At 44.2% G+C, this 23485-nt stretch overlaps 1 protein-coding gene across 2 annotated transcripts in view; it reads left to right on the forward strand.

Moving 5' to 3' along the window:
* The window catches only part of LOC137520979 (tenascin-R-like), a 1317931-nt gene that overhangs the window by 346072 nt on the left and 948374 nt on the right, over positions 1 to 23485 (forward strand). For both annotated transcript variants that reach the window (XM_068239627.1, XM_068239626.1), the window contains exon 3: positions 21882 to 22416. In XM_068239627.1, coding sequence (XP_068095728.1) covers positions 21930 to 22416 — 487 coding nt within the window. In that variant the 5' untranslated portion in view covers positions 21882 to 21929. The remainder of the gene's footprint in view (positions 1 to 21881; positions 22417 to 23485) is intronic.

The raw sequence follows: 23485 nt of genomic DNA on the forward strand, positions 1-23485 counted from the left end.
TTCCTAGCAGCCAAGCATCTTTCCCTGGGGCGGGCAGTAATGAGGATCTCTGCTCCCCTGTTATCCTCTGTGCCAGCTTGCACTGGCAGCTTGCAGTCAGCTTGCTGCAGCCATGTGCGCGGTGGTGTCTGCGTTTGGGAATGAGCAGTCCTTACTATCTCGGGCTGCCCAGCTGTTCTTCTAGCGCACGGTTAACTGGGCACACAGCTGCATGAGTTGTAGCCGGGTAGCTGCATGCCTTACTCATGTAATTCCAAGACAACGGGAACAATGTGACATTCTGAAAGTAAACACTCTCATTCTGCATTGCTTTAGATAGCAGAGGGAATATAAGAAAACTCAAGGCCATGTTTAATAAGTTATATTTTTCCAGCAGGTCTTCTAGTTCTACAGCCACTCAAGGTGGCCCATAGGGATGGGTAGAGTGCATTTAATTTCTGTCTTATGGCAAAAACTATACATATTGTATCATGGAGCAAGCTGAGGTTAACTGTCCTTGAGAGCGGAAGAAAAGTTCACTAAATGTATGGTATAGATAGAATCAACCACAAGATAACATAGGCAAGTATTTATGTCCCCATGGGTGCCTAAGGGCTTGGTTGAGACAAGCAAGAGGAGCCAAAGATGCTCTTGTGCCTAGGACCCCATTTTACCTTAATACTTATCTGTCCACATCCATTCTGTGGTATTATTTATCTGTCCTTCACCATTCATTGTCCACTCTCTTCTTTTAGCATAAACCTCGGCTGTGGGTTTCCTGCAGAGCTATATTGCCTCCACCCCACCAATACCACTACTTCAAAAAGTGCAATGCTCCCTCACCCAAGTAGATGGTGGTTTAATTCCACTGGGGCTCCCATAACCATCATCTAGAGCCGGATTATATAATCTCTGATAAGCTCTTTTATCTGGAAGTGTGTTGCTGATTTTGCCTCCACAATTAAAACCAAACCTGTCAATCAGATGGGGAGACTGCCCATCAAAACCCATTACTGCACTGCTACTAGATAGCTCTCCCATCCCCTACATACTTTGCCTAGTCATGCTCTTCATACATGCCCTGTATATAACAAGTGCTGCCGTCATGTCATGGCCTGTTTATCTTATTGACAGTTCAGCCATATCTTCCTTGTGGTATGTGCAGTTATCGCCCCATACAAGTGTAGCTATATTATGTACTTCCAAGTCAATATACATATACTGCAACCAATTACGTCCTATCACAAGTGCAGCCATTCCTCCCCTAATAACATGCAGTAGTTTGCACCCTATTGCAAGTTCTTTCCCATATTATAAGGGACATAAAGGGTCCAATCCAATTCCCTTTTTCTTGTACCATAGGTGATATTTTCACATTATAAATAATATGGTCTTTTAAACCACCAGCTAGCAAGAAAATACCCACAGCACTTTTCACCTAATTTTGGTACTTTTTCAGTTGCAGAGTGCAAACATTACTTTCAGGCAGGGAACACATTTGACTGTTTTATGCACAGAAAAACTGAGAACTCATGTTAATCAATGGGCTAGTTCACACTTAATATGTTGTTCGCACGCAGAAAAAAAACCTGACTTTCTGCATGATGACTCAGCACATCAGCTGCTGTGAAAAAACGCGCACGTTTTCCTGCATAGAAACACACTTGGTGTGCAGAAAAAATATGCAGAAAAATGCACGCAGAAAACTGAAAGACAAATGTTCCCTGCCTCAAGGAAAACTGAAATGAGAGGGATATGGAGGCTACGCCCCTTGTGAAAGCCAGAAGCCTGCGAAACGTCGGTGTAGCTGCCTGCCTCGTGCATGGGACGCCACGCCGTCCCTACCTCTGCATCCAGTCTCGCTGGGACCCATGCCAACGGTCTGCACCTGCTATCCTACCACTCACGCTGACCTCGGATGACTAACCGGGATATCTTTGGGCAACACACCTGTGCTGGTCGCATCCTTACTGCTTCACAAGTATCTCTGTTGCTGTACAACATCCACGGAACCAGCATGGTCGCGCAACACTGAAGGGGGGAAGGTGCTCCACAGGACTTGGTGAGACAAGCTATGCATGTAGTATATGTCCATAGCACTTTGCAGAGCCACACCACTACATAGACTGCTTCACTATGCTGCTGATCAGAATGGATGGTTATTAACCCTAAACTGCTATACGGCTATACATGTGCTGGAGGGACTGCTTTCTATGTGCCTGCATTGCTATGCTTGAACGCTTCTGCAATGTGTTTATGTCTGACTTGGCCTGAGGAACAGTTTACATGCCTTTCGCATGCAGCTTGGATCTCTTGCTTTCCCCATCCATCCATGATTAATTTATATTAATGAACTGCATTGGCTGATGCTGTGATTCGCCGTATATATAGCCTGATCTAGATGCCGGCGAGTGACTGTGGTGAAGTGTGGTGACGGATGCGGTTGTGTTGTGACAGGGTGGTCATCCCGTGTATTTTTTAATTTTTTAATGTTTAGATTAATAAAGTTTGGTTCCTTTTTGTAATAATACATTTTGATACCATTTTGAAATAATAATTGTTTTTCAAGTTTTTGGGAGTGCATGCCACACCATTTAATGCTTACACTACCGCAATTTTGATTATTATATTGGGATATGGAGGCTGCCATATTTATTTCCTTTTAAGCAATACCAGTTGCCTGGCTGTCCTGCTGATCCTCTGCCTCTAATAGTTTTAGCCATAGACCCAGAACAAGCATGCCGCAGATCAGGTGTTTCTGACATTATTGTCAAATCTGACAAGATTAGCTGCATTATTGTTTCTGGTATTTTTTAGACACCACAGCATTCGAATAGATCAGCAGGGCTGCCGGGAAACTGGTATTGTTTAAAAGGAAATAAATATGGCAGCCGGAGATGAAAAATTATCTCCTAGGAGAAAACTTAGGAGAAAAAGCGAAATGGATCAGACCCAAAGAAAAGATTGCAGAGTTACAAGTAGTGCCTTGCTTTCTATTGTCAATGAATGTTGAGCTGTCTTACTAAAGTAAGAGGTGGCTTGTGATACAGAACGGCATGTAGCGAAGGTAGCGCAGCGTGATGGAGGACAGGGCCCCATGATAGGAGCTAGCTTGGCTGTAGGGGTTAATAGCAAGGGGGTGGGGTTCTAGGAGGTGGCCAGGAACGCATTCCCATAGCGTGGTTTGAGGAGGGAGGAGTAGTGGGGGAAGTGATGTCAGGAAGGAAGTGACGTCGGCAAGTGGAGGCAGACGCAAGGGGACTGCAAGGCGGCAGGACGTGTTTCCCACTCACCCTTCCTATTGTAGGTTACAAGTCTTGTGTGATGGCTAGTCATGGTGGTGGTTATGTCATTGCAGCATGCAGGGTGTAGGGCTCCGGAGATGGGTTACAATTAATATGGGGGGGGGGGGCAATTACTTTTCTCCCCCCTCTGGTTTGAAGGATAACGAAGGATGTCTGCTAAGACAAAATGGTGAGAATGAGGCATGCAGCTGTCCCGTTGGGGTTCATGCGGCAGGGGCCGGCAGATTGCAGGCTGCATGCCAATGTGTTTCCAAGGTTTAAATTCCCCGGAGCTCTTGCCCTAACAATGTTCCAGTTGTTTGTTTAATTAAGTTATATATTTTATACAGAGTTATTTATGTATTAAAGAAAGAGAAAGGCTGCGCCTTAATAAAAATTTCAACGTCAACAAGCAGTCCTAGTTTTTATTTAGTAGGATAAGGGGTTATCTTGGGGCAAACAGCACTAAGCTATGCACATATCATGTAGTAAACACAGGGGGTGCCTTTTTTCCTGCAATTATGGTATAGGAAAAATGATATGTAAATAAACACTTGTAAGTTCACCTCTACACTTCTTTTTCTTTTAGCTTTAATCCTGAAACACTGTTAAAGCATTTTGCTGTAGAATTTTGAATGAGAACTTGTGTGTTTTTATAAATTTGCATTGAAAATGTGTTCAGAGTTGTGTTAGCCGTGTGTTGCACTTTCCCAAATACAGCCACTGATTGCTGTGAACTCAACGGGAGGCTGGATGCCTGAGACCAAAATACGGCATTAGAACCTACCAGTATATTATAGTCATTCTGTAAAGCGATTATTATATCTTCTGTCTTTTAAATCAGTACAACTCAATTGTGGGATTTTTGTCATTGTACTGGCTCACCTTCGCTGAATTGGAATTACTATTTATGTTCATTATTTTCTGTTGGAATGTGTATTTAGCAACAACAGTCTATTATGTGTATATCTATTAGGTAAGATTCATTACCACAGAGTGTGCAGTGTTTTAGTAGTAAAGGTCTCCTGCATCTGTAAATTGAGTTGTTGTTGTATTCTTGGTGTGTAGTAGCCAAGATAGTCATTAGCCACGAGGTGCTGATTAATATTTGTTTCTCCTGCATTCTACATTGCTGCCCACTAAGAATCTATATGATAATAGCCTTTATAACATTTTATTATTTTTTTCTGATGAGTACATACTTGTTTAGTCAACAATATTTCCTAAGTTCATACAAGTTTGAACTGTGAGGAAAGGCTGGATACATTTCTGGATATTTTACAATTATTGCTTGTTTGTGGATGTTTTTAATGTAGATCCCAAGCATGCATGTTTAGTGCATTTGTGTGCCATCTAACAGCAAAAAAATAGTTTTACAATTTGCACTTATCACTGCACTTTATGCAAATAGTGAATAGGCGTGATATGTTGTATACGGGTGGAAGACTACAGATCTAAGCCACTATGATTTATACCTTGTCTGTTAACCCCATGTGATGTGTGTCAATTTTTACAAGTCAGGTCATCTCGGCTGGCCACACAGTTCCTGAATTGGGCGCCACCTTGAGTTCGTAATGTTCATTTAGTTATAGTGGCGCAGCCTGGATTCCATTAAAATTACTGTAATTCAGGTGCTGGCAATAGTCGGACCCCATATTACACGTCCAGAGGAAAAAATTAGGTAATAAGTTGGGGAATATATTTAATACATTCTCCAACATTACCTAGTGCATGGAGAGCCATCCTTCAGCTGCTCAGATCACAAGAGGCCGGAACATATCTACGCAATTATTAGGTGAACTGCTGTCTTAGAGGTAGAGGGATCTTCCACCTTTTTACATTTTTTACATTTTTTTTTTTAAATTTAAACACTGGTTGTGCACTGAGTGTATTAATTTTATGTGCTATTGGAGGACAGTCTCTTTGCAGCAATAACCCGGCTAGGACATTCATGCTTTGCTATCTTTGTTGTCCGGAACATTATTTTCAGATATTAGTGATGAGTACATATTGGCTACAGAGCCACAAAAATCTCATTCTAGACAGACCTGTCTTATAAGATCATAAAAATGTAATTTCCTGTCACCTACTGATGTACGCTTCCACTTGGCATCTTGTTGAATCATAGTGAAGGTTGAAGGTAACTTTTATTAAATAAATTTTACATTTCCATGAATAAGACAGAGAACATAAGTAGTTTTCTCCTGAAGAGATGTCCACACCCTCTGAAAATCTGCAAACAGCATGATCTGAAAACACATTTGCCGGTGGAGAAAATTTTTAATCAAAATAAAAATGATATACTTTGTAAATGTGTCACTTCACAACCGCAGTATAAACTGGTAAGGAACTTTGAACACTTTCACTATCTCTCTTCCACTGCTTTGAAACCCATGTGGGGTGGATTCAGGAAAGAATGGTAAAGTTGACATGCACAGGGAGCACACTGCAATGTTATTGGTATGCGTGTCAGTAAGGTTGTGCAGTTAGTGTAACCCGCAATATTTAGGTAAAACAACCAGGGCACATTATAAGGCTACAGTGCCTTCCAGTATGCAACCTGGTAAGCATTCTTGGATCATTTTTTTTATCATGTGATGTACAAAAGGCATGTTGATTCATCAGAACTTAGTGATCTCATAGAAAGTGTAAAAATAGTGAACTGGTTAAGAGGTCCAACGTTTACTGAGAGGGTTAGGCACAAGGAAGAGTGAGGAGAGTTGGTTAAGGTTAGGCACCAGGGGGCAGTAATTTGCTAAGGTTAGGCAGCATGGTGGAGTGGTTAGGCACCAGGGTTAGGTACCAGGTAGGGTCTTGGCATAGGTAGAGTTAGGGTTCAGTGTAAGAGTAAGCAGAAGTTTTATTATACATTACATGCTCCCGGCAATCACGTCTCCTCCACTTCCTGGTTGGCTTGCAGGTGTTCTGCAGCCAACCAATCACCTTTTGGCTTCAGTCCCCACATGGTGATTGGCTGGCAGTTGGACACCTACAAACTAACCAGGAAGTGGAGAAGATATGATGGCTGGGAGCAGGTCTTGTATAACAATTCTAGATGCCAGTTATGACATCTTGTTACTAATGTTACTAATGTTATTTAACATGTTAGAAAACTCTTAAAACATTAAATAATGTCCGTAACAAGATGGCATTACTGAAATCACCCTGCGCAATAATTTTACAGTGCTATATTTAGAGGTACACATGCAAGTAACATAACATGCATTACCTTACCCTAGCAACACGCAAGTTGCCTAGGTAACGTTAATTGTGCAATGCGTGCGACATAACTGGCATAAGTACCGGTAAAATTACCAGCCACTTCTCACACCCTATAGCGCCACTTGTGAATGTTACTTCTATTACTTGTGTTATGCCATATGGTTTATACTACCAATGCCGCCTGTTGTGTGCATAACACAAGTTGCGCTACAGTGGGTTGCAAAAGTATTCGGCCCCCTTGAAGTTTTCCACATTTTGTCACATTGCTGCCACAAACATGCATCAATTTAATTGGAATTCCACGTGAAAGACCAATACAAAGTGGTGTACACGTGAGAAGTGGATCGAAAATCATACATCATTCCAAACATTTTTTACAAATAAATAACTGCAAAGTGGGGTGTGCGTAATTATTCGACCCCCTGAGTCAATACTTTGTAGAACCACCTTTTACTGCAATTACAGCTGCCAGTCTTTTAGGGTATGTCTCTACCAGCTTTGCACATCTATAGACTGAAATCCTTGCCCATTCTTCTTTGCAAAACAGCTCCAGCTCAGTCAGATTAGATGGACAGCATTTGTGAACAGCAGTTTTCAGATCTTGCCACAGATTCTCGATTGGATTTAGATCTGGACTTGGACTGGACCATTCTAACACATAGATATGTTTTGTTTTAAACCATTCCATTGTTGCCCTGGCTTTATGTTTAGGGTCATTGTCCTGCTGGAAGGTGAACCTCCGCCCCAGTCTCAAGTCTCCAAGAGGTTTTCTTCCAAGTTTGCCCTGTATTTGGCTCCATCCATCTTCCCATCAACTCTGACCAGCTTCCCTGTCCCTGCTGAAGAGATGCACCCCCGAGCATGATGCTGCCACCACCATATTTGACAGTGGGGATGGTGTTTTCAGAGTGATGGGCAGTGTTAGTTTTCCGCCACACATAGCGTTTTGCATTTTGGCCAAAAAGTTCCATTTTGGTCTCATCTGACCAGAGCACCTTCTTCCACATGTTTGCTGTGTCCCCCACATGGCTTGTGGCAAACTGCAAACGGGACCAGCGGCTCCTCAGTGACTCTCCGTCCATATGAGTAAGTTGGCTCTGATCAGCCAGGAATGGACGTCACACCAGGTCACTTCCCTCCCTCACCCGGCACCGTCTGGAAACCTGCACAGCCGCAACTAGCGGCATGCGAACTGCGCAGGCATTTGTTGTTTAAAGCGGCAATTCTTATCCCATCAGTTCAGGCGACCCTGTGGAGGGTCGGGGCCTGTAATGAATCCTGGATTTAGATAACAGAGTGCCTGAAACTGACAGGGGCAGCACTGATCGTCTGCCCTGAGGTCTGATATTGCAATAAGGTAACTAACTTTTTTTCTAATATTCGCCTCGTAAGTCCTTTAACAATGCCTTTCTTCTTGCCATTCTTTCATAAAGGCCAACTTTGTACAGTGCATGACTAATAGTTGTCTTATGGACAGAGTCTCCCACCTGAGCTGTAGATCTCTGCAGCTCATCCAGAGTCACCATGGGCCTCTTGACTGCATTTCTGATCAGCGCTCTCCTTGTTCGGCCTGTGAGTTTAGGTGGATGGCCTTGTCTTGGTAGGTTTACAGTTGTGCCATACGCCTTCCATTTCTGAATGGTTTCTTGAACAGTGCTCCATAGGATGTTCAAGGCTTTGGAAATCTTTTTGTAGCCTAAGCCTGCTTTAAATTTCTCAATAACTTGATCCCTGACCTGTCTTGTGTGTTCTTTGGACTTCACGGTGTTGTTGCTCCCAATATTCTCTTAGACAACCTCTAAGGCCCTCACAGAGCAGCTGTATTTGTACTGACATTAGATTACACACAGGTGCACTCTATTTAGTCATTAGCACTCATCAGGCAATGTCTATAGGCAACTGACTGCACTCAGATCAAAGGGGGCCAAATAATTATGCACACACCACTTTGCAGTTATTTATTTGTAAAAAATGTTTGGAATCATGTATGATTTTCGTTCCACTTGTCACGTGTACACCACTTTGTGTTGGTCTTTCATGTGGAATTCCAATAAAATTGATTCATGTTTGTGGCAGTAATGTGACAAAATGTGGAAAACTTCAAGGGGGCCGAATACTTTTGCAACCCACTGTATGTGTGCAATGTTACTTGTAAAACCTCTTCAAAAGTTTAGGCAAACAACCCCACTATTTTTGTCCACATATAGCATGGCCATCACGGTGATGAATAGTATAGCCCTATGACTGAGGTGTTTAACACTTTGTCCTACACAATTGCCCAGCTATTGTAATAGAAAAGTCTGTTACCTTTGGAGCCGTCAATCAAGTAAGTAATTTATCTAATAATACAGTATATTTGATTCATTCAAGAGGAATGAGTCAGCTGACGTGCCACGCCTTAAACGCCGGCAGTGTGTGAAGCACAAATTGAAGTCTGGGAAGCGGAAGACGGATGGGCGCCGCACGGTGGGCAACATAGGACAGGTAATGTATAAATGCACACAAAAGGGGCACATTTATACACTAGGAGGCAGGGGCAAGGCAGCGGATGCAGCGGAATACATCCTATGCCCAAGAGATTCCATGCTGAAATCTATCAGGAATCTGCTTGCAGTGTATGGGCAGCAGACAGATCTCTCTCCGATCAGATTCGATCAGAGAGATTTCTCCCTTGTTGAATCTGCCCATCTTCGCTAGATGTGTGAGCACCTTTATTCTGTACTCAAAACAAAAACATGTCAGAGTTCTCCTTTAAGTAACCCTTAAAGCACTGGTGTGCCTCTTAGCAAGAGAGAGTAGATTACGGTTAGGTTCGGTGTACTGATTGGCCCCCACCCCCCAGCTGCTTCCTATGTTTTAACTGTAGCTCCATCCTTTTTATTTCAGTCATGGGAATCCTGGTTCAGGTAGAGTGAGCTGCTGAATGCCATCCATAAACAGGAACATAAATTCTCAAAGCTTTTTAGTAGGTTAAATGACATTTTACAGTAACGAATAAGAGGTCTACAGTGCGACACTGAAATGCTATAACACACACCATATAGCCCAATGTACTAGCACCACAAAGCATATTGTAGAGGTTATTATGGCAAGGTTATTTTCACAAGTGGAGTTTTTATGGCTGCCCACCGCCGTCTCACTTTAATCCAACCGGGCTGAAAACAAAAATGTCACTGGAATTAACCCGACGTCTTGTGCCAATGAACATTACTTGTCACATGAGCCAGCATGTGACAACACAGTGCAGGGGGATTGCAAAGAGCAGCCTGGCAGCAGCGCTCAGAGAAGGCAAATGGCATTTCGGAAATCTAGGTGTTTGCTCTGCTCAACCGAACGACTATGAGGAGCGGCACAAAGGAGAGGGGTGTATATTAACTCCTTCTTTACTGATTAGGCACACATTTTTTGGTAATAATCTGCAGTTAAGCAATATTGTAGGTGCCATTACTGACTTTAAAGGGAACCTGAAGTGACATGTGACATGATGAAAATATACACAGGTATATATAATATTATCCCTAGTAATACATTATCTAAAGTCCTTTTCTGTTTTCCAGTACAGTAAGGCCCGGTTCACATTAGCGGTGGCCGTCCGGAATCGCCGTGCCGGAGCCGGACCGCTTTCAGAACGGACGGAACGGACGCACGGCATGGCAATGAAAGCCTATGCGTCCGTTCACATGCGTCCGTTCTGCCGGACCGGAGCCGGACCGGATCCGGGCCGGATCCGGACTCCGGCGTCCGTTCCAACATGCGCTATTTTTTGGTCCGGCTCCTCCGGCAGCCGTATCCGGAGCGGAGCCGGACTGCACCATCCGGCCAATACAAAGCAATGAGAGCCGGAGAGCGCACAACACACTGGCTACAAAAACCGGACGTTCTACCCCACTTCCTATGCATTTTGGATGGGGACCACATGGGCCCAGCGAAGAGTGGGGCAGCAGCGATTTCATGCTGGAGCTCTTTTTGCCAGCAACATGTCTGCTGAAGGAGGCGAACAACAGAGAGAATTCCCAGGTTTACGAGTAACAACAGAGAAAATTCCCAGGTTTACGCCTGGATCCATGGTCCCAACTGCAGTCTCTGTATCCACGGATGGTCTCCACACGTCCACCTGTCTCCAACAATGACCCCAGACCCTTCTGCTGACCTCCCAGACCCCAGGTAATTAAAAGGATGTTATCTCCTTAAGAAACCGGATCCGGACCGCAACCGTGTTCACACCGCACGGAAACCGGATGCAAACGGACCGGATCCGGATAGGAACCGTACGGATCAGGTCCGGTCCGGATACGGTGCGGTACGGACATCCGGTGCGGTTTTTACTAAACCGCAAGTGTGAACCGGGCCTAAGACTTGAGTTCTTATCTATGCAAAAGAGCTTGTCAACAGCTTGTCAAATTCAGTCCAGTTTCCTGATAAGTAAATAGACGCTAAAACAGCTGAGAAACACTGAGATAAAACTTCAAAGAAGGGTAAAGTGCAGGCAAGTTCAAAGGGTTATTATTTCTCTTTCAGAGTGCGTAATCTAAACAGCAAATGTGACACTAATATTTTATTGTCTCTGTTCAATGGCAGTGGATTAAGTGTCCCAGAGCTAATATACATGAACTATTGACCTTTTTTATCTGCCCCTCTGCTGTGAGGAGCTCTTTTCTGCTAGGAACGAGTTTTATGGCTGTAATTCCTCATCAGTGAGTGTTGCTCCATAATCTGACAAGGGTTCAGCAAACTGCACAACTATAGGTTAACTCCTTCAGGCAGAAAAAAAAACCCCACAGCGTAGTTATAAATATATTTGGCACTGTCATACACACGTTTTATCGCATCATGTCACATGTCACTTTGGGTGCACTTTAAAGCTTAAGGCTTAGCTCACACAATCCTAGAACAAGCCCCACAGTAGTGTTTCAGCATCAGAGAGACACCGTTCCTCTCTGAAGCTCTGTTGCTGTGTCTGATGGAGTACCTCTTATCCGGGCACCGGGCAGTTTGGCGCAGGGCGAGAAGAATGACGGCTCTCCCTGCTGCTGCTAAACTCCCCGGCGGGGTTAAATACTATTCCCCCTCCGAGTTGTAGCAACTGGGAGGGAGATGTAATTCGGGGTCTGGCAACCGCTGGAAGCATAGCATTGCTGCTATGACGGCGCCCAGCTTCGGCGCTCAGCAACGCGCGTCAAAGTGAACTGCTTCGGTGTCAAGTACTGCCGAGACAAATCAAGTCCTACTATAAAATGGTTTGTGCATTACAGTAATGTAGCTGACAAATACACTTTGTGAAAAGGCCCATAGGAAAGCATGGTTCTGTTCTGCATGTTCATTGGTCCATTGCCGTTTGCTCCGGACCCTAATGCTTGGGATCTGTAGTGGTATGTTCTGGAAATGGTTACACACAATGCAATGGACCCAGTAGGTGTCACACCAGCATAAAACGCATTGGGTTACAAAGCTGACCCAATTTCGTCTTTGGGGTACCTTTCAGGATTTTGCATACGTGCTACATGAAGACATATGGTCTCACATCGTGAATGTTGCTCTCATTACTGTCAGTCAGTGAGTTATAGCACAACAGGCACAGAACTGCTGGAGGTGTCCTGATCCAGGTTTATTACATCTGACATTATAGTACAGGAGTATATTAAAGTATCCTATGCCAAATCCTGCACATCCATCTTTTATCAGCCTGGGATTGGCTTTTATTGGCAGAACGATAGTGGCGGCACAGATAGCGCTGCCTCCATCACTAATAAAACAATCAACAGACCTCCCTTTCCAGCACGAGTTCTGGTACTGAAATCCTTATCTGGCTCAGTGAAGACGCGGCTGAAAGGTTTCATGTCTAATTTCTGGCGCCAGGGCCTAATCTCAGGAATAATCATGTATGGTCCGGTCCATAACTGAGCCACATCACCGCGTCACAATCATTCTGTCTCCCATTATTTAGCTGTGATATAAAACTCAGCCTCCAACTGACAGATAAGACATACGTTTGTTATAATCACGTGGCTCATAAACCAATTACAAAAAACATTTTACTGCAGTGAAAGGTAATATAACTAAACAGCACCAGGAATAAGCAGACAAGTCTTAAAGCGGATCTGAACTCAGAACTTCATCTCAGCTCTAACAGATAAGCAACAGCATAATAACCTTTTAAAGGAAAAAAACATTTATTTGTTACAAATCCTGCAATAGATATGCAGTGTGTCTACTTCCTGCTTTCATGGAAGTAGCCATAGGGTCATCGTCCTGTGTTTACCAATTAGCTCTCTGAGGGATCACATTACAACTTGTGATTAGACACAATGGCGCCGTAATATGGCAGCCTCAGCTCTTTGGCTTTCGGACACTATCCCTCTATCCTTCCAGAAACTGTATGAGCCGAAACCAATTACGGGTACAACCCTCCATTTGTACTTGGCGAAATAAATGATTCTGATTCTGACAGAGATGAGGGGGAATTAAACAGGCTAAACTCTCTAAATACACACAGGGTGCATGTCTCTCTTTTCCTTCTGTCCTGTGCAAGAGTTCAGTTTCATTTTGAAGTGAAATCCCAAGACTTTTCACATTACTACCATGTTAACTCAACTTCCTCTATGTGTTAATGATGGTGTATACTGTAATAAAATGAACATTCCTAACAATTATTATTTTCGTTGTGAAGAAGGGGCACTGCATCAGACTCAGGATATGGTACCTAACAACCTCTACAGAGCCAGCAAGGTGGGATTCCTGAACTTCTGCATTAGTGAGCAAATACGTTTTTTTTTTAATATTCAGAGATGGATACAATACAAACCCCAGGTGCTCTGAACTTAAAGGTTACAGGACAATCAGTCAATAGGTATCTAGGTTTGCCACAGTTCAATTCAACCAATCAGGTTCCTGCAGTACTCTGCTAGTCTGGTCTTGGTCACTCAATGTCCCTGCTAAAATAGGGACTCCACATAGCATAATGTTCCCAATGCCTAGCACTGCAAGAAATTCTCATAAAGGCTATAGTGTGTTTCCACCACTGTGTCAAAACATACATGCAGAACCCCTCCCCCCCCCCCCCCCCCCCCCCAATATCCTCCCCTGTCAGATGCCACCTCACTCCTATGGCTGGTAGTGGAATATGTGCTTTTTGTATTTATGCCAACCACAGTCCACCAAGGTACATTAGCTGCTAGTTCAGATACACCTTAGTCCCTCTGGAAAAATAGAACTGCACATAGCGTAATGTGTACTTCAAAAGCTTATCTGTGCTCCCACCACCCAGAGCTGCAAGCCAGCCAACCAGTGTTAGTCACACATGTGGCACACACCCCCTCAAGGAAGCCACTTACCGGATGGTAAGCCACGCCATACCAATAACATTAATGGTACGTATGTGAACTTGTCATGTCCTGGCTGGCATCTTTGGAAATGCCAATTCCCAATTCCAATTCATGCCAATGCGAATTCTGATTTTTTTGCTTTCTGATTTTCTGATTTCCAATTTTCCGAGGTGTCCTTTCTTCATTTTTTGCATTCTCTGATTGGCTAAATACTTCAAAGTTGAATCGGAAGTACTGGGCCAATCAGAGAATGTAGAATCCTGGAATAGCTGCATGGTGATTTCTAAGTAGGATTAGTACTAAATATACAGGAGATATGCTTATCTCATCGTGCCACACAGGGGCGTCGCTAGCCCTATTTTAGCGTGGCACGTGCCCCCAATCTGTTCTGGGGTGCCACGGATCTCAGCGGCTCTCTCCAGCCGCCGCCGCCGCCGCGTCACTCAGACCTCAGGATCAGGCGGCGAGCCGGCGACCAATCGTGCGGGCGCTGGGACCCAGCGCCCGCACTGATATGCGGAAGTGACATCACTTCCGCATATCGAGCGGGTGCGTCCGGCGCCCGCTCTTACTGGTCGGGTCGCCGCTGATCCTGAGGTCTGCTGCAAGATAAGGGGGGGGGAGTGGCGGCTAGAGGGGGGCCTCCCTGTGACTCACTCACTCCCCAAAGGGGCTCCCTGTGACTCACTCACTTCCTAAAAGGGCTCCCTGGCACTCACTCACTCCCTAAAGGGGCTCCCTGGCACTCACTCACTCCCTAAAGGGGCTCCCTGGCACTCACTCACTTCCTAAAGGGGCTCCCTGGCACTCACTCACTTCCTAAAGGGGCTCCCTGGCACTCACTCACTCCCTAAAGGGGCTCCCTGGCACTCACTCACTCCCTAAAGGGGCTCCCTGGCACTCACTCACTCCCTAAAGGGGCTCCCTGGCACTCACTCACTTCCTAAAGGGGCTCCCTGGCACTCACTCACTCCCTAAAGGGGCTCCCTGGCACTCACTCACTCCCTAAAGGGGCTCCCTGGCACTCACTCACTCCCTAAAGGGGCTCCCTGGCACTCACTCACTCCCTAAAGGGGCTCCCTGGCACTCACTCACTCCCTAAAGGGGCTACCTGGCACTCACTCACTCCCTAAAGGGGCTCCCTGGCACTCACTCACTGCCTAAAGGGGCTCCCTGGCACTCACTCACTGCCTAAAGGGGCTCCCTGGCACTCACTCACTGCCTAAAGGGGCTCCCTGGCACTCACTCACTCCCTAAAGGGGCTCCCTGGCACTCACTCACTCCCTAAAGGGGCTCCCTGGCACTCACTCACTACCTAAAGGGGCTCCCTGTCACTCACTATCGGGGTCCCTGTCACTCACTACCTAACTGGAGGCGCCTGTCACTCACTAGCTAACCTGGGGGTCTCTGTCACTCACTACCTAACTTGGGGGCTACCATATTAAGGGGGCATTCTGCCTATTTATGTGAAATGCTGTCTATTTATGTGCCTCATGACTGCTGAATTTGTCTTGTTGGGAGCCTTATGATTTGTTAGGGGCCTCAAGATTGCTGAATTTGTCTTGTTGGGGGCCTCATGATTGCTGAATTTGTCTTGTTGGGGGCCTCATGATTTGTTGGAGGCCTCATGATTGCTGAATTTGTCTTGTTGGGGGCCTCATGATTTGTTGGGGGCCTCATGATTGCTGAATTTGTCTTGTTGGGGGTCACATGATTGCTAACTGCGAGACTATGGGAAAAGCTGAATCCTTATCATATGAGACAATAGCATTAAACTTACTTTTTTTAGCTTTTTAAAACAGAAAATAAAACTGGGAGGCTCTAAAAAATTGAATACATTTTTCAGGAGTAGGATGGATGAAATTGTTTATCTTCACAGTTTATTTTCAACTTGATCTATGCCTATACTGATTGTAAATTATCTAAGTAAAGGACAATATTTCGATGGGCAGGCCCGTTATCTGTAGCTTACACCGCTGCTAAGTTCATGTAAATTTGGCCCCACCCATGGCCACGCCCACTCACCTCATGGCCACGCCCATTTTTTGCCACTGCGCGCGTCGCATATACCTCCCCGCCTGGTGCCCACAGGTGCCCCCGATCTCCAAGGACCCTAGAAACGCCCCTGGTGCCACATGTCACTTCAGGTAACATTTAGAACCTGTCACTTCCCTTCAGTCACCCAGAGTGGAAGTGAGTCACCTGACTACCACTTTTATGTGGAGGGAAAAGCACATTGAGAAAGCCTGAGATATTACTGTATTCATGCGCTGGGATTTATTTTATGTTACAAAAAAAACCTGGCTGGTTCATTCACATGACTTGAATTTTCATTTTCACAGCTGTGCTTCCTTTCACAAACACGCCAAACAGAAAAAATGCAGTTGACTCTGCCTTTAGCACCTGTCTTGCAGTATAAAATCCGTCCACAGATTCCTTCAGAACCTATTGGCCGGTGACATGGCATTGTGCCAGTGCCAGAGGAGATGGTGTGTGTGGGCAGTTCAGAGGGCAATATAGCCAGAGTCAGCTCTTTTCTCATACTAAAGAAAAATCATTATTGTATGCATAGACCAAATTCTTTACTTTTCAAAAACTGATTACGTGTGGTGCTTTTCTATTCTGGGTCCAGCATTAAAAATTATTTGCACTGAAAGAATATATATATATATATATATATATATATATATATATATATATATATATATATATATATATATATATATATATATATATATATATATATATATACACAGATATATATATATATATATATATACAGATATATATATATATATATATATATATATATATATATACAGATATATATATATATATATATATATATATATATATATATATATATATATTCACATATAAGCTGACCCGCGTATAATCAAGGTACCCACTTATCCCTCAGAAACCAAGAAAAAGAACCAGCTGGCAAGAGCAGGATAACTAGTGCACGATCACTGCCAGTAACAAAACCTGCCCCACCATCTGTTCTGCACCACTGACCCGCATATAAGCCAAGGGGGTAACTTCTCAGCATATTTTTTGTATTGAAAAAATAGGCTTATATGCGATGCAAGTATATACAGTTTATATATATATATATATATATATATATATATATATATATATACATATATATATATATATATATATATATATATATATATATATATATATATATCCATAAGCCAATAGCCACAGCATTAAAACCACTATCTGGATGAAGTGAGTAACAATCATTATTGCATTACAATGGCACATGGCAGTTGGAGTGGTGCATTAGACAGCAAGTGGCCAGTCATTTATTGAGAGTGATCTGTAGGAAGTTGGTATCTGAACAAATTTGACAGTGACCAGATTGTGATGGGAAGACAACGGAGTCAGAGTATATCCATCTATGGGGTGTTCCAGTGGTGTAGCTAGAGATTATGAGGCCCCATAGCCAGGGCTGTAGCTACCATAGAGACAGGGGGGCAATTATCCTAGGGCCCCAGAGCCTGTAGGGGCCACCAAGGTGTCTTCTCCCCATCTTATCTTTTGCTCCCTGGGGCCTCTGCAGAATCTTTGGCAGAGCAGCGTCTCACCTGTGCTGGCGGGTAACTGAAATACTACACTAGGAAGGACTCTGTAGGGGCCCAAGGAAGCACAGTTAAGTTGGGAAGTGATTGGGAGGGAGGGTCAGCAGCAAAATGTACCGTTCATGGGCACCTTAATGTCCATGTTTCCCTACGGCTCAGTTCACATTTTATGCATTATAACCGAAAGCTTTGATTCAGGGCACTGCTAGGGAAATGTTGATAAGTTCAAACGCATTAGTTTTTGAGCATAGAGTGTGAAAGAGGCCTTACACTGCTACATCGCACAAAATCAGCACATAGGGACGCAGAAGCAATGATAGCCCTATGGAGCTATCGCAGTGCGGTGTGACGCTGTGGCTTCTTTCAGGGCGATGCAAGAGATACTCTTGTGATACAGATTAACACTCTGGCAGTGAGGCTTATTTTCATGGTAATATAAGTCTCACTGTACACTTGTACAATGCCACTTTTTGTAACCGTTGAGGTGCGATTAAATGGAAAGCAAGAAGTGTGAAAGGGGCCTTAAGCTTACCAATGTACTTGGTGAGAGGAGCTAAGGCTAGGCTGTTTTCTCCAATTCCACATAGGAACAATTTTAGCCTAAGCAGGGGCATAACTACAAATCATGGGGCCCCCCCAGAAAAACTTTGATGGTATCCTCCTTTTCCCTTGCCTAGTGGCCTCTACAGCCGATGGGCCCATCATGCAAGGGTCATAAAACAAGTATGGACATCATTTTCACACTCATAACAAGTGTAGCCACAAAAACGCCTGATCTGAAGGATGTAACCTTTTATCGGAGGAAGTGAACAGCGGCGTAGCAATAGGGGGTGCAGAGGTTGCAACCGCATCGGGGCCCTTGGGCCAGGGGGGCGCTCCCTCAACCACACTATTAGCTATTTATTGGTCCTGTGCTGATAATATTCACTTCTGTAGATGCTTTGAATAGTGATAATCATTAACACATCCCATTCCCTTCTTGCATTTCTGGCACTGTGGTTGTCCTTGATTGGTTTTGGTGTGCGTGTTCTCATTTGTTATGTATATAGTTCTTGAAGGGCTTCAATGTAAAACTTGCATCAGGGCTCACAGCTTTTTAGCTACTTCACTGGAAGTGAAGTAGTAGTTGGGGGACCCTTTACAGCTCTGGGCCCCCCTGGCGTTGCAGAGTCTGCTCCTCCTCCTCTGTAGTTATGCCCTTGAGCACAAATTGCTGAAACGTTTATTGGTGATCATGATAGAATGGTATTGGAACACAAAGTACATTGCTTGGGTCTGTGTAGCTTCATACAGTCAGAGTGCCCATAATGGTCTCAGTCCAATGCGCCTATTGTCTCAGGACTGGACCATAAAGCAATGAAAGAACATTCTCATGACCTCAGTATGCAGAAGCATGAGTGGGATATGTAGGTACAGGGTTTAAAAGATCTGCTGTCATGCTTCAACACAGCAGAGATATTTTGGCGGGACAAATGGAACCAAACTAAAAAACAGCTTTAAACAAATTGCACCACCCACAGCATTATAGAAAATACAACAATACTAGTAGACACCTAAACCTTACCCACTGTTGAGAGAAAAACAATTCTAAAAAAAAAGTGGGTTGCTGCTTCAAATTCAGGCTACCAGCATCTTGGAAAATGCAAATGCAAAAGTACAAATGCATGCAATTTTTCTGTGATTGCACACTGAGGCAGTTGGAGATATGGGGGAGCTTTACATTACCTAATAAGGTAATGGAACACTTGGAGAAAAAAATACATTTTGGGCTTGTGTCATATATATATATATTAGGAGTCACCCAATATTTAATCTCGTATCCCCTTTAACAATATTATGCTTAGTACACATGATGCAACTTTCCGTCAGATTGAAGGTCGAATCAATTATTTCCAACAGGTCTGATCTGATTCCCTTTTGTTTTCCTGATTGATTTTGAATAGAAACGATCAAAAAATTGATCAGAAAAATGATCAGAAGTCAGATCGGACCTGTCAGAAATAATGCTAGGAGCACACATTGTAATTTCCAGTCCGATCGGCTGGAATTGGGCACCTATTTCCGACATGTCTGATCTGCTTCTGGCCTGGAAAGGGATTGATTTTGGGTTATCATCGGACGATTGCTCCCTTTATCGATCGGGAGCAGTTTGGACATGTACACACGCTACAACTTCTTATCCAATTACCCGTCGATCAGACAGGAAATTGAATCGTGTGCTCCCATCATTACCGTTTTGACTGTGAATTTGACTGGAAATTGCATTGTGCGTATTAAGCATTAGACAAGTGGTTTCAGTTTCAAAAACTTTTATTGGGCGCTAAAGTGCCAAAGTAGCAAATAGAACATTATAACAAAGCACATTGGATCTGTATAGGCCCCACATGGGCAACAGAGATCGTAAGTTCCATAAAGTACAAAATTACAATTACATTCTCAAAAATACAGTTTTGAATAACAAATAATAATAATAAAGTAAATATATCAGCAAAGAGAAAACAACAGAGAGAACATAGCACGGTCAGATCTATAGTGCAAGATTGTATTTAAAAGTCCATAGGATTTGCCTTTGATGGGTAAGTCAATAAGCACGTATTAGGTAGACCTTCAAATGCAGGGACGGATCTAGGGGGGGGGCGAGCGGGTCTCTTGCCCCAGGCGCAGTTTGTTGAATTCTTAAAAAGGCGCCAAAACTGGATGGGGAATGGCAGTTTAGGCGCCAAAACCTGACCTTGCCCCAGGCGCAATTTGGTCTAGATCCGTCCCTGTTCAAATGAGGGTGTGGTGTGATAATTAACATCATGTTTGTACTGCACAAGGACAGTTAGAAGGGCGGAGTGAAGCCCAGCTGCACTTGGGCCCCTTTACAGAGTTTATTGGTAGTCCAAGGGTCCCAAACCTTCTGGAACTGAGGCAGTCTATCATTGATTATAGCATTGATGCGTTCGTATGTCATTATGGAGTTTATGTTATCAATTACTTGAAGATAGGAAAGATGCAATGTGTGCCAATTAGCTGCAATATGCGTTTTTGCTGCACATGCGATAAATTGCCCAAGTTTGTGTTGCGCATATAGCATTGTCTTTGGCATGTAACCTAAGAGGAGTATTTTTGGATCAAGGGTGACGGGTTTTGGGATTGAGTTATTAATTAGAAGACAAGTGGTTTTAGAGGCTCGATCAGTTAATTCCTCAGAGGGTTGCTGAAGACTTGGTCTTTATCTCCCATCAGCATACTTATGGAATTGAATAGGCGTCTATGGCAGCACGTTTCACAACAGTCCACAACATGTGGAACAGTTCTCTGTTGTCTGTAAAGTTAATGAGCTAACAGGATAAATACTCCTTCACTTTTCCTATTTTCTGTATTATGTGCAGTATGTTACACTTCTTATAATCCCTTCTGCTCATTTATTTCCCAGCTTTCTTCTCCTGGTGTGTGTGATGTGCTTTTGTTACACAATTGCATGTCATGTAATCATAACTTACATATTTATGAATCGGTATTTTCTGAATGATCCCTTTTAAGAGTATCTTAAATGACAACTAAAACAAGAGGCATATGAAAGCTTCCTTTCAAGCTATACTAGTTGCCTGGCTATCCTGCTGATGCTTTGCCTACTTTTAGCCATAGACCCTGAACAAGCATGCAGCAGATCAGATGTTTCTGACATTATTGTCAGATCTGACAAGATTAGCTGCATGCTTGTTTCTGGTGTGTTATTCAGACACTTCTGCAGCCAAATCGATCGGCAGGGCGGACAGGTATTGTTTAACAGGAAATAAATACGGCAGCCTCCATATTCTTCTCACTTCAGTTTTCCTTTAAAGTACCCATACATTACTCAATTTTCTATCAAGCGATTAAGTGATGAACTTTATTGGGCGATCAATTAGGGTGTGGTTGATTAAAAGTCGATAGACTAGTGGCCCACACACTACAAGGGAGATCCTGTATGATTCTTCTTCACTTATTGAGCTGACTGATGTTAGGCCTCCATGCTCTGGAATCAAACATCCATTCTGTGTTGACCGCAATGATGGGAGCAGTAGCCAATCCCTTCATGATCAACCAACATTTTCCACCCTGGTTGGTTAAACTGGTTGATTCGACCAGATATCGGTCAATTTCCATCAATCGAGTGGAATGGAACATAATCTATTCTCCCCAATCCCATAAAGGATCAAATCAATCGTACAGGAAAATCGAGTAATGCGTGGGCCCCTTTACTCTGTACTACTCAGAGAAAGATTAAGATGAAATGGGGCCCGAGGCGAGGTAGTAGGCTTGGCTCCCCTGATAGTCTTATTGGTTAGATGAGATCAGAGAAGGTCTGGGCCCTTTGACACTCACTGGGCCCCAGGCACCTGCCTAGGTTGCCTAGTGAATAATCCTTTTCTGATAATACTACCTATAATGGTAATGCTAGTAATATACATACTTATGTAATGATAATGTACAATTACTCTTTATCTCCACAGACAGCTGGACTCGAGCTGTTGCTCTGGTGCCTCCACTGTGAGGAAAGGATGGGGAGCGAAGGAGCGAGCAGCGCACTGGGACCTTTGCAAGTGGGTGTGCAGCTCATTGTGCTGCTCTGTATGTTCAGAAACTCCAGGTGCAATGCTGAAATGACAAGTAGCCAGAGTCTGGGGATGCACATTCCTGCCAGAGAGGAAGGGAACCACACAGATCCTGCATCTATTACCAGGCATCCACCTTTGGTTTTCAACCACATCTATAACTTTAATGTTCCCATGGGATATCCCTGTGCGCTGGAACAAGAGTCTCCAGAGGAAGCAAGCTGGGTGTCTCAGCAAACAGATCAGACGGCAGATGCGGGGAGCCAGATCACCTTCACACACAGTATCCGGGTCCCACAGAGGTTGTGTCAGTGCTACACGGCTCCGCTGGCAGTGCAGCATCTCCTCAGCAGGATTGAGGCTCTGGAGAGGGAGGTGATGCTGCTCCGAGAGCGCTGCAGTGAGCGAGGATGTCAGGATGCCGAGGCTACAGGTAGGAACTTTGCCTTGAATGTGTTCTTTATTTATATCACTTCCAAGCTGTCTGCTATCTGTCCGCCCCCAACACACCCCTTCCTGCAACGCCCTGCTGTGATTGGTTGCGGTGCTGATTTGATTGCATGATGGCACATGCGACATATAGAGATGTCACATACGCTCCTGCAAGAGATGTGAAGTTCGGATCTTTTCAATGATTCGGATGATTCGAATCGGATCATTGAAAAGATCGGGATCTTTGATCCGAATCTCGGATCATTTTACTAGGGAAGCATTGGGGGGGTTGAAATGACTAGCAGGACAGGACTTTCCCTGCAGTGGACAGACAAAGAAGGGGAGGGGGGTGGACAGACAGAGAAGGGGAGGGGGGTGGACAGATAGAGAAGGGGGTATGGTGGACAGAGACGGGCAGGGAGTGAACAGAAGGGAGGAGGTGAACGAAGAGGGGTGAGCAGAAAGCAGAAATGTTTTTTTGCACACAATACCCAATTGCAATCATATGCTTTACATATATTTCACCTATATGTTCATCTGTATACTCTGAATGCAAACGTCTTACAATGAAAAAAAGCATTCCCCTTTTCTCACCTCGAACACATCATAAATTTAGGGAGAAGATAAGTGCAGCTGTTTAGAGCAGTGCCTGAGAATCATATTGCACAGCAATCACAGTGCCTGTGTTCCAAGCCGTCTGCAGAGTTACTGAGCTGTGCTTCTCAGCCAAAAGTTTCCCATTGGTTCACAACTACAACAGCCAGCCTATAATCAGCAGCACATTGTAGCCAGTAGTGTGCTCCACACATATCTGGCAGTGGCACCCATGTCCCCTCTCCCAACTACCTGTCCCTGCAAGGCTGGCTGGCTCCCCTCCAACTGAGCGATCCATCTCCGCTCTGCTTCCAGGACCCTGCTGCCCGCTGAGAGAGGGGGGCGTGCTGCTCCTGGCTCCACCCCTTTTGATCCGAATCTGTTCATTTTGATGATCCAGATGATTCGACTCACAAAAGAGATTCGGATCAAAGATCCGAATCGTTCATGATCCGGACAACACTAGCTCCTGCGCC

The sequence above is a fragment of the Hyperolius riggenbachi genome, chromosome 6, assembly GCF_040937935.1.
Source record: "Hyperolius riggenbachi isolate aHypRig1 chromosome 6, aHypRig1.pri, whole genome shotgun sequence".
NCBI lineage: Eukaryota > Metazoa > Chordata > Amphibia > Anura > Hyperoliidae > Hyperolius > Hyperolius riggenbachi.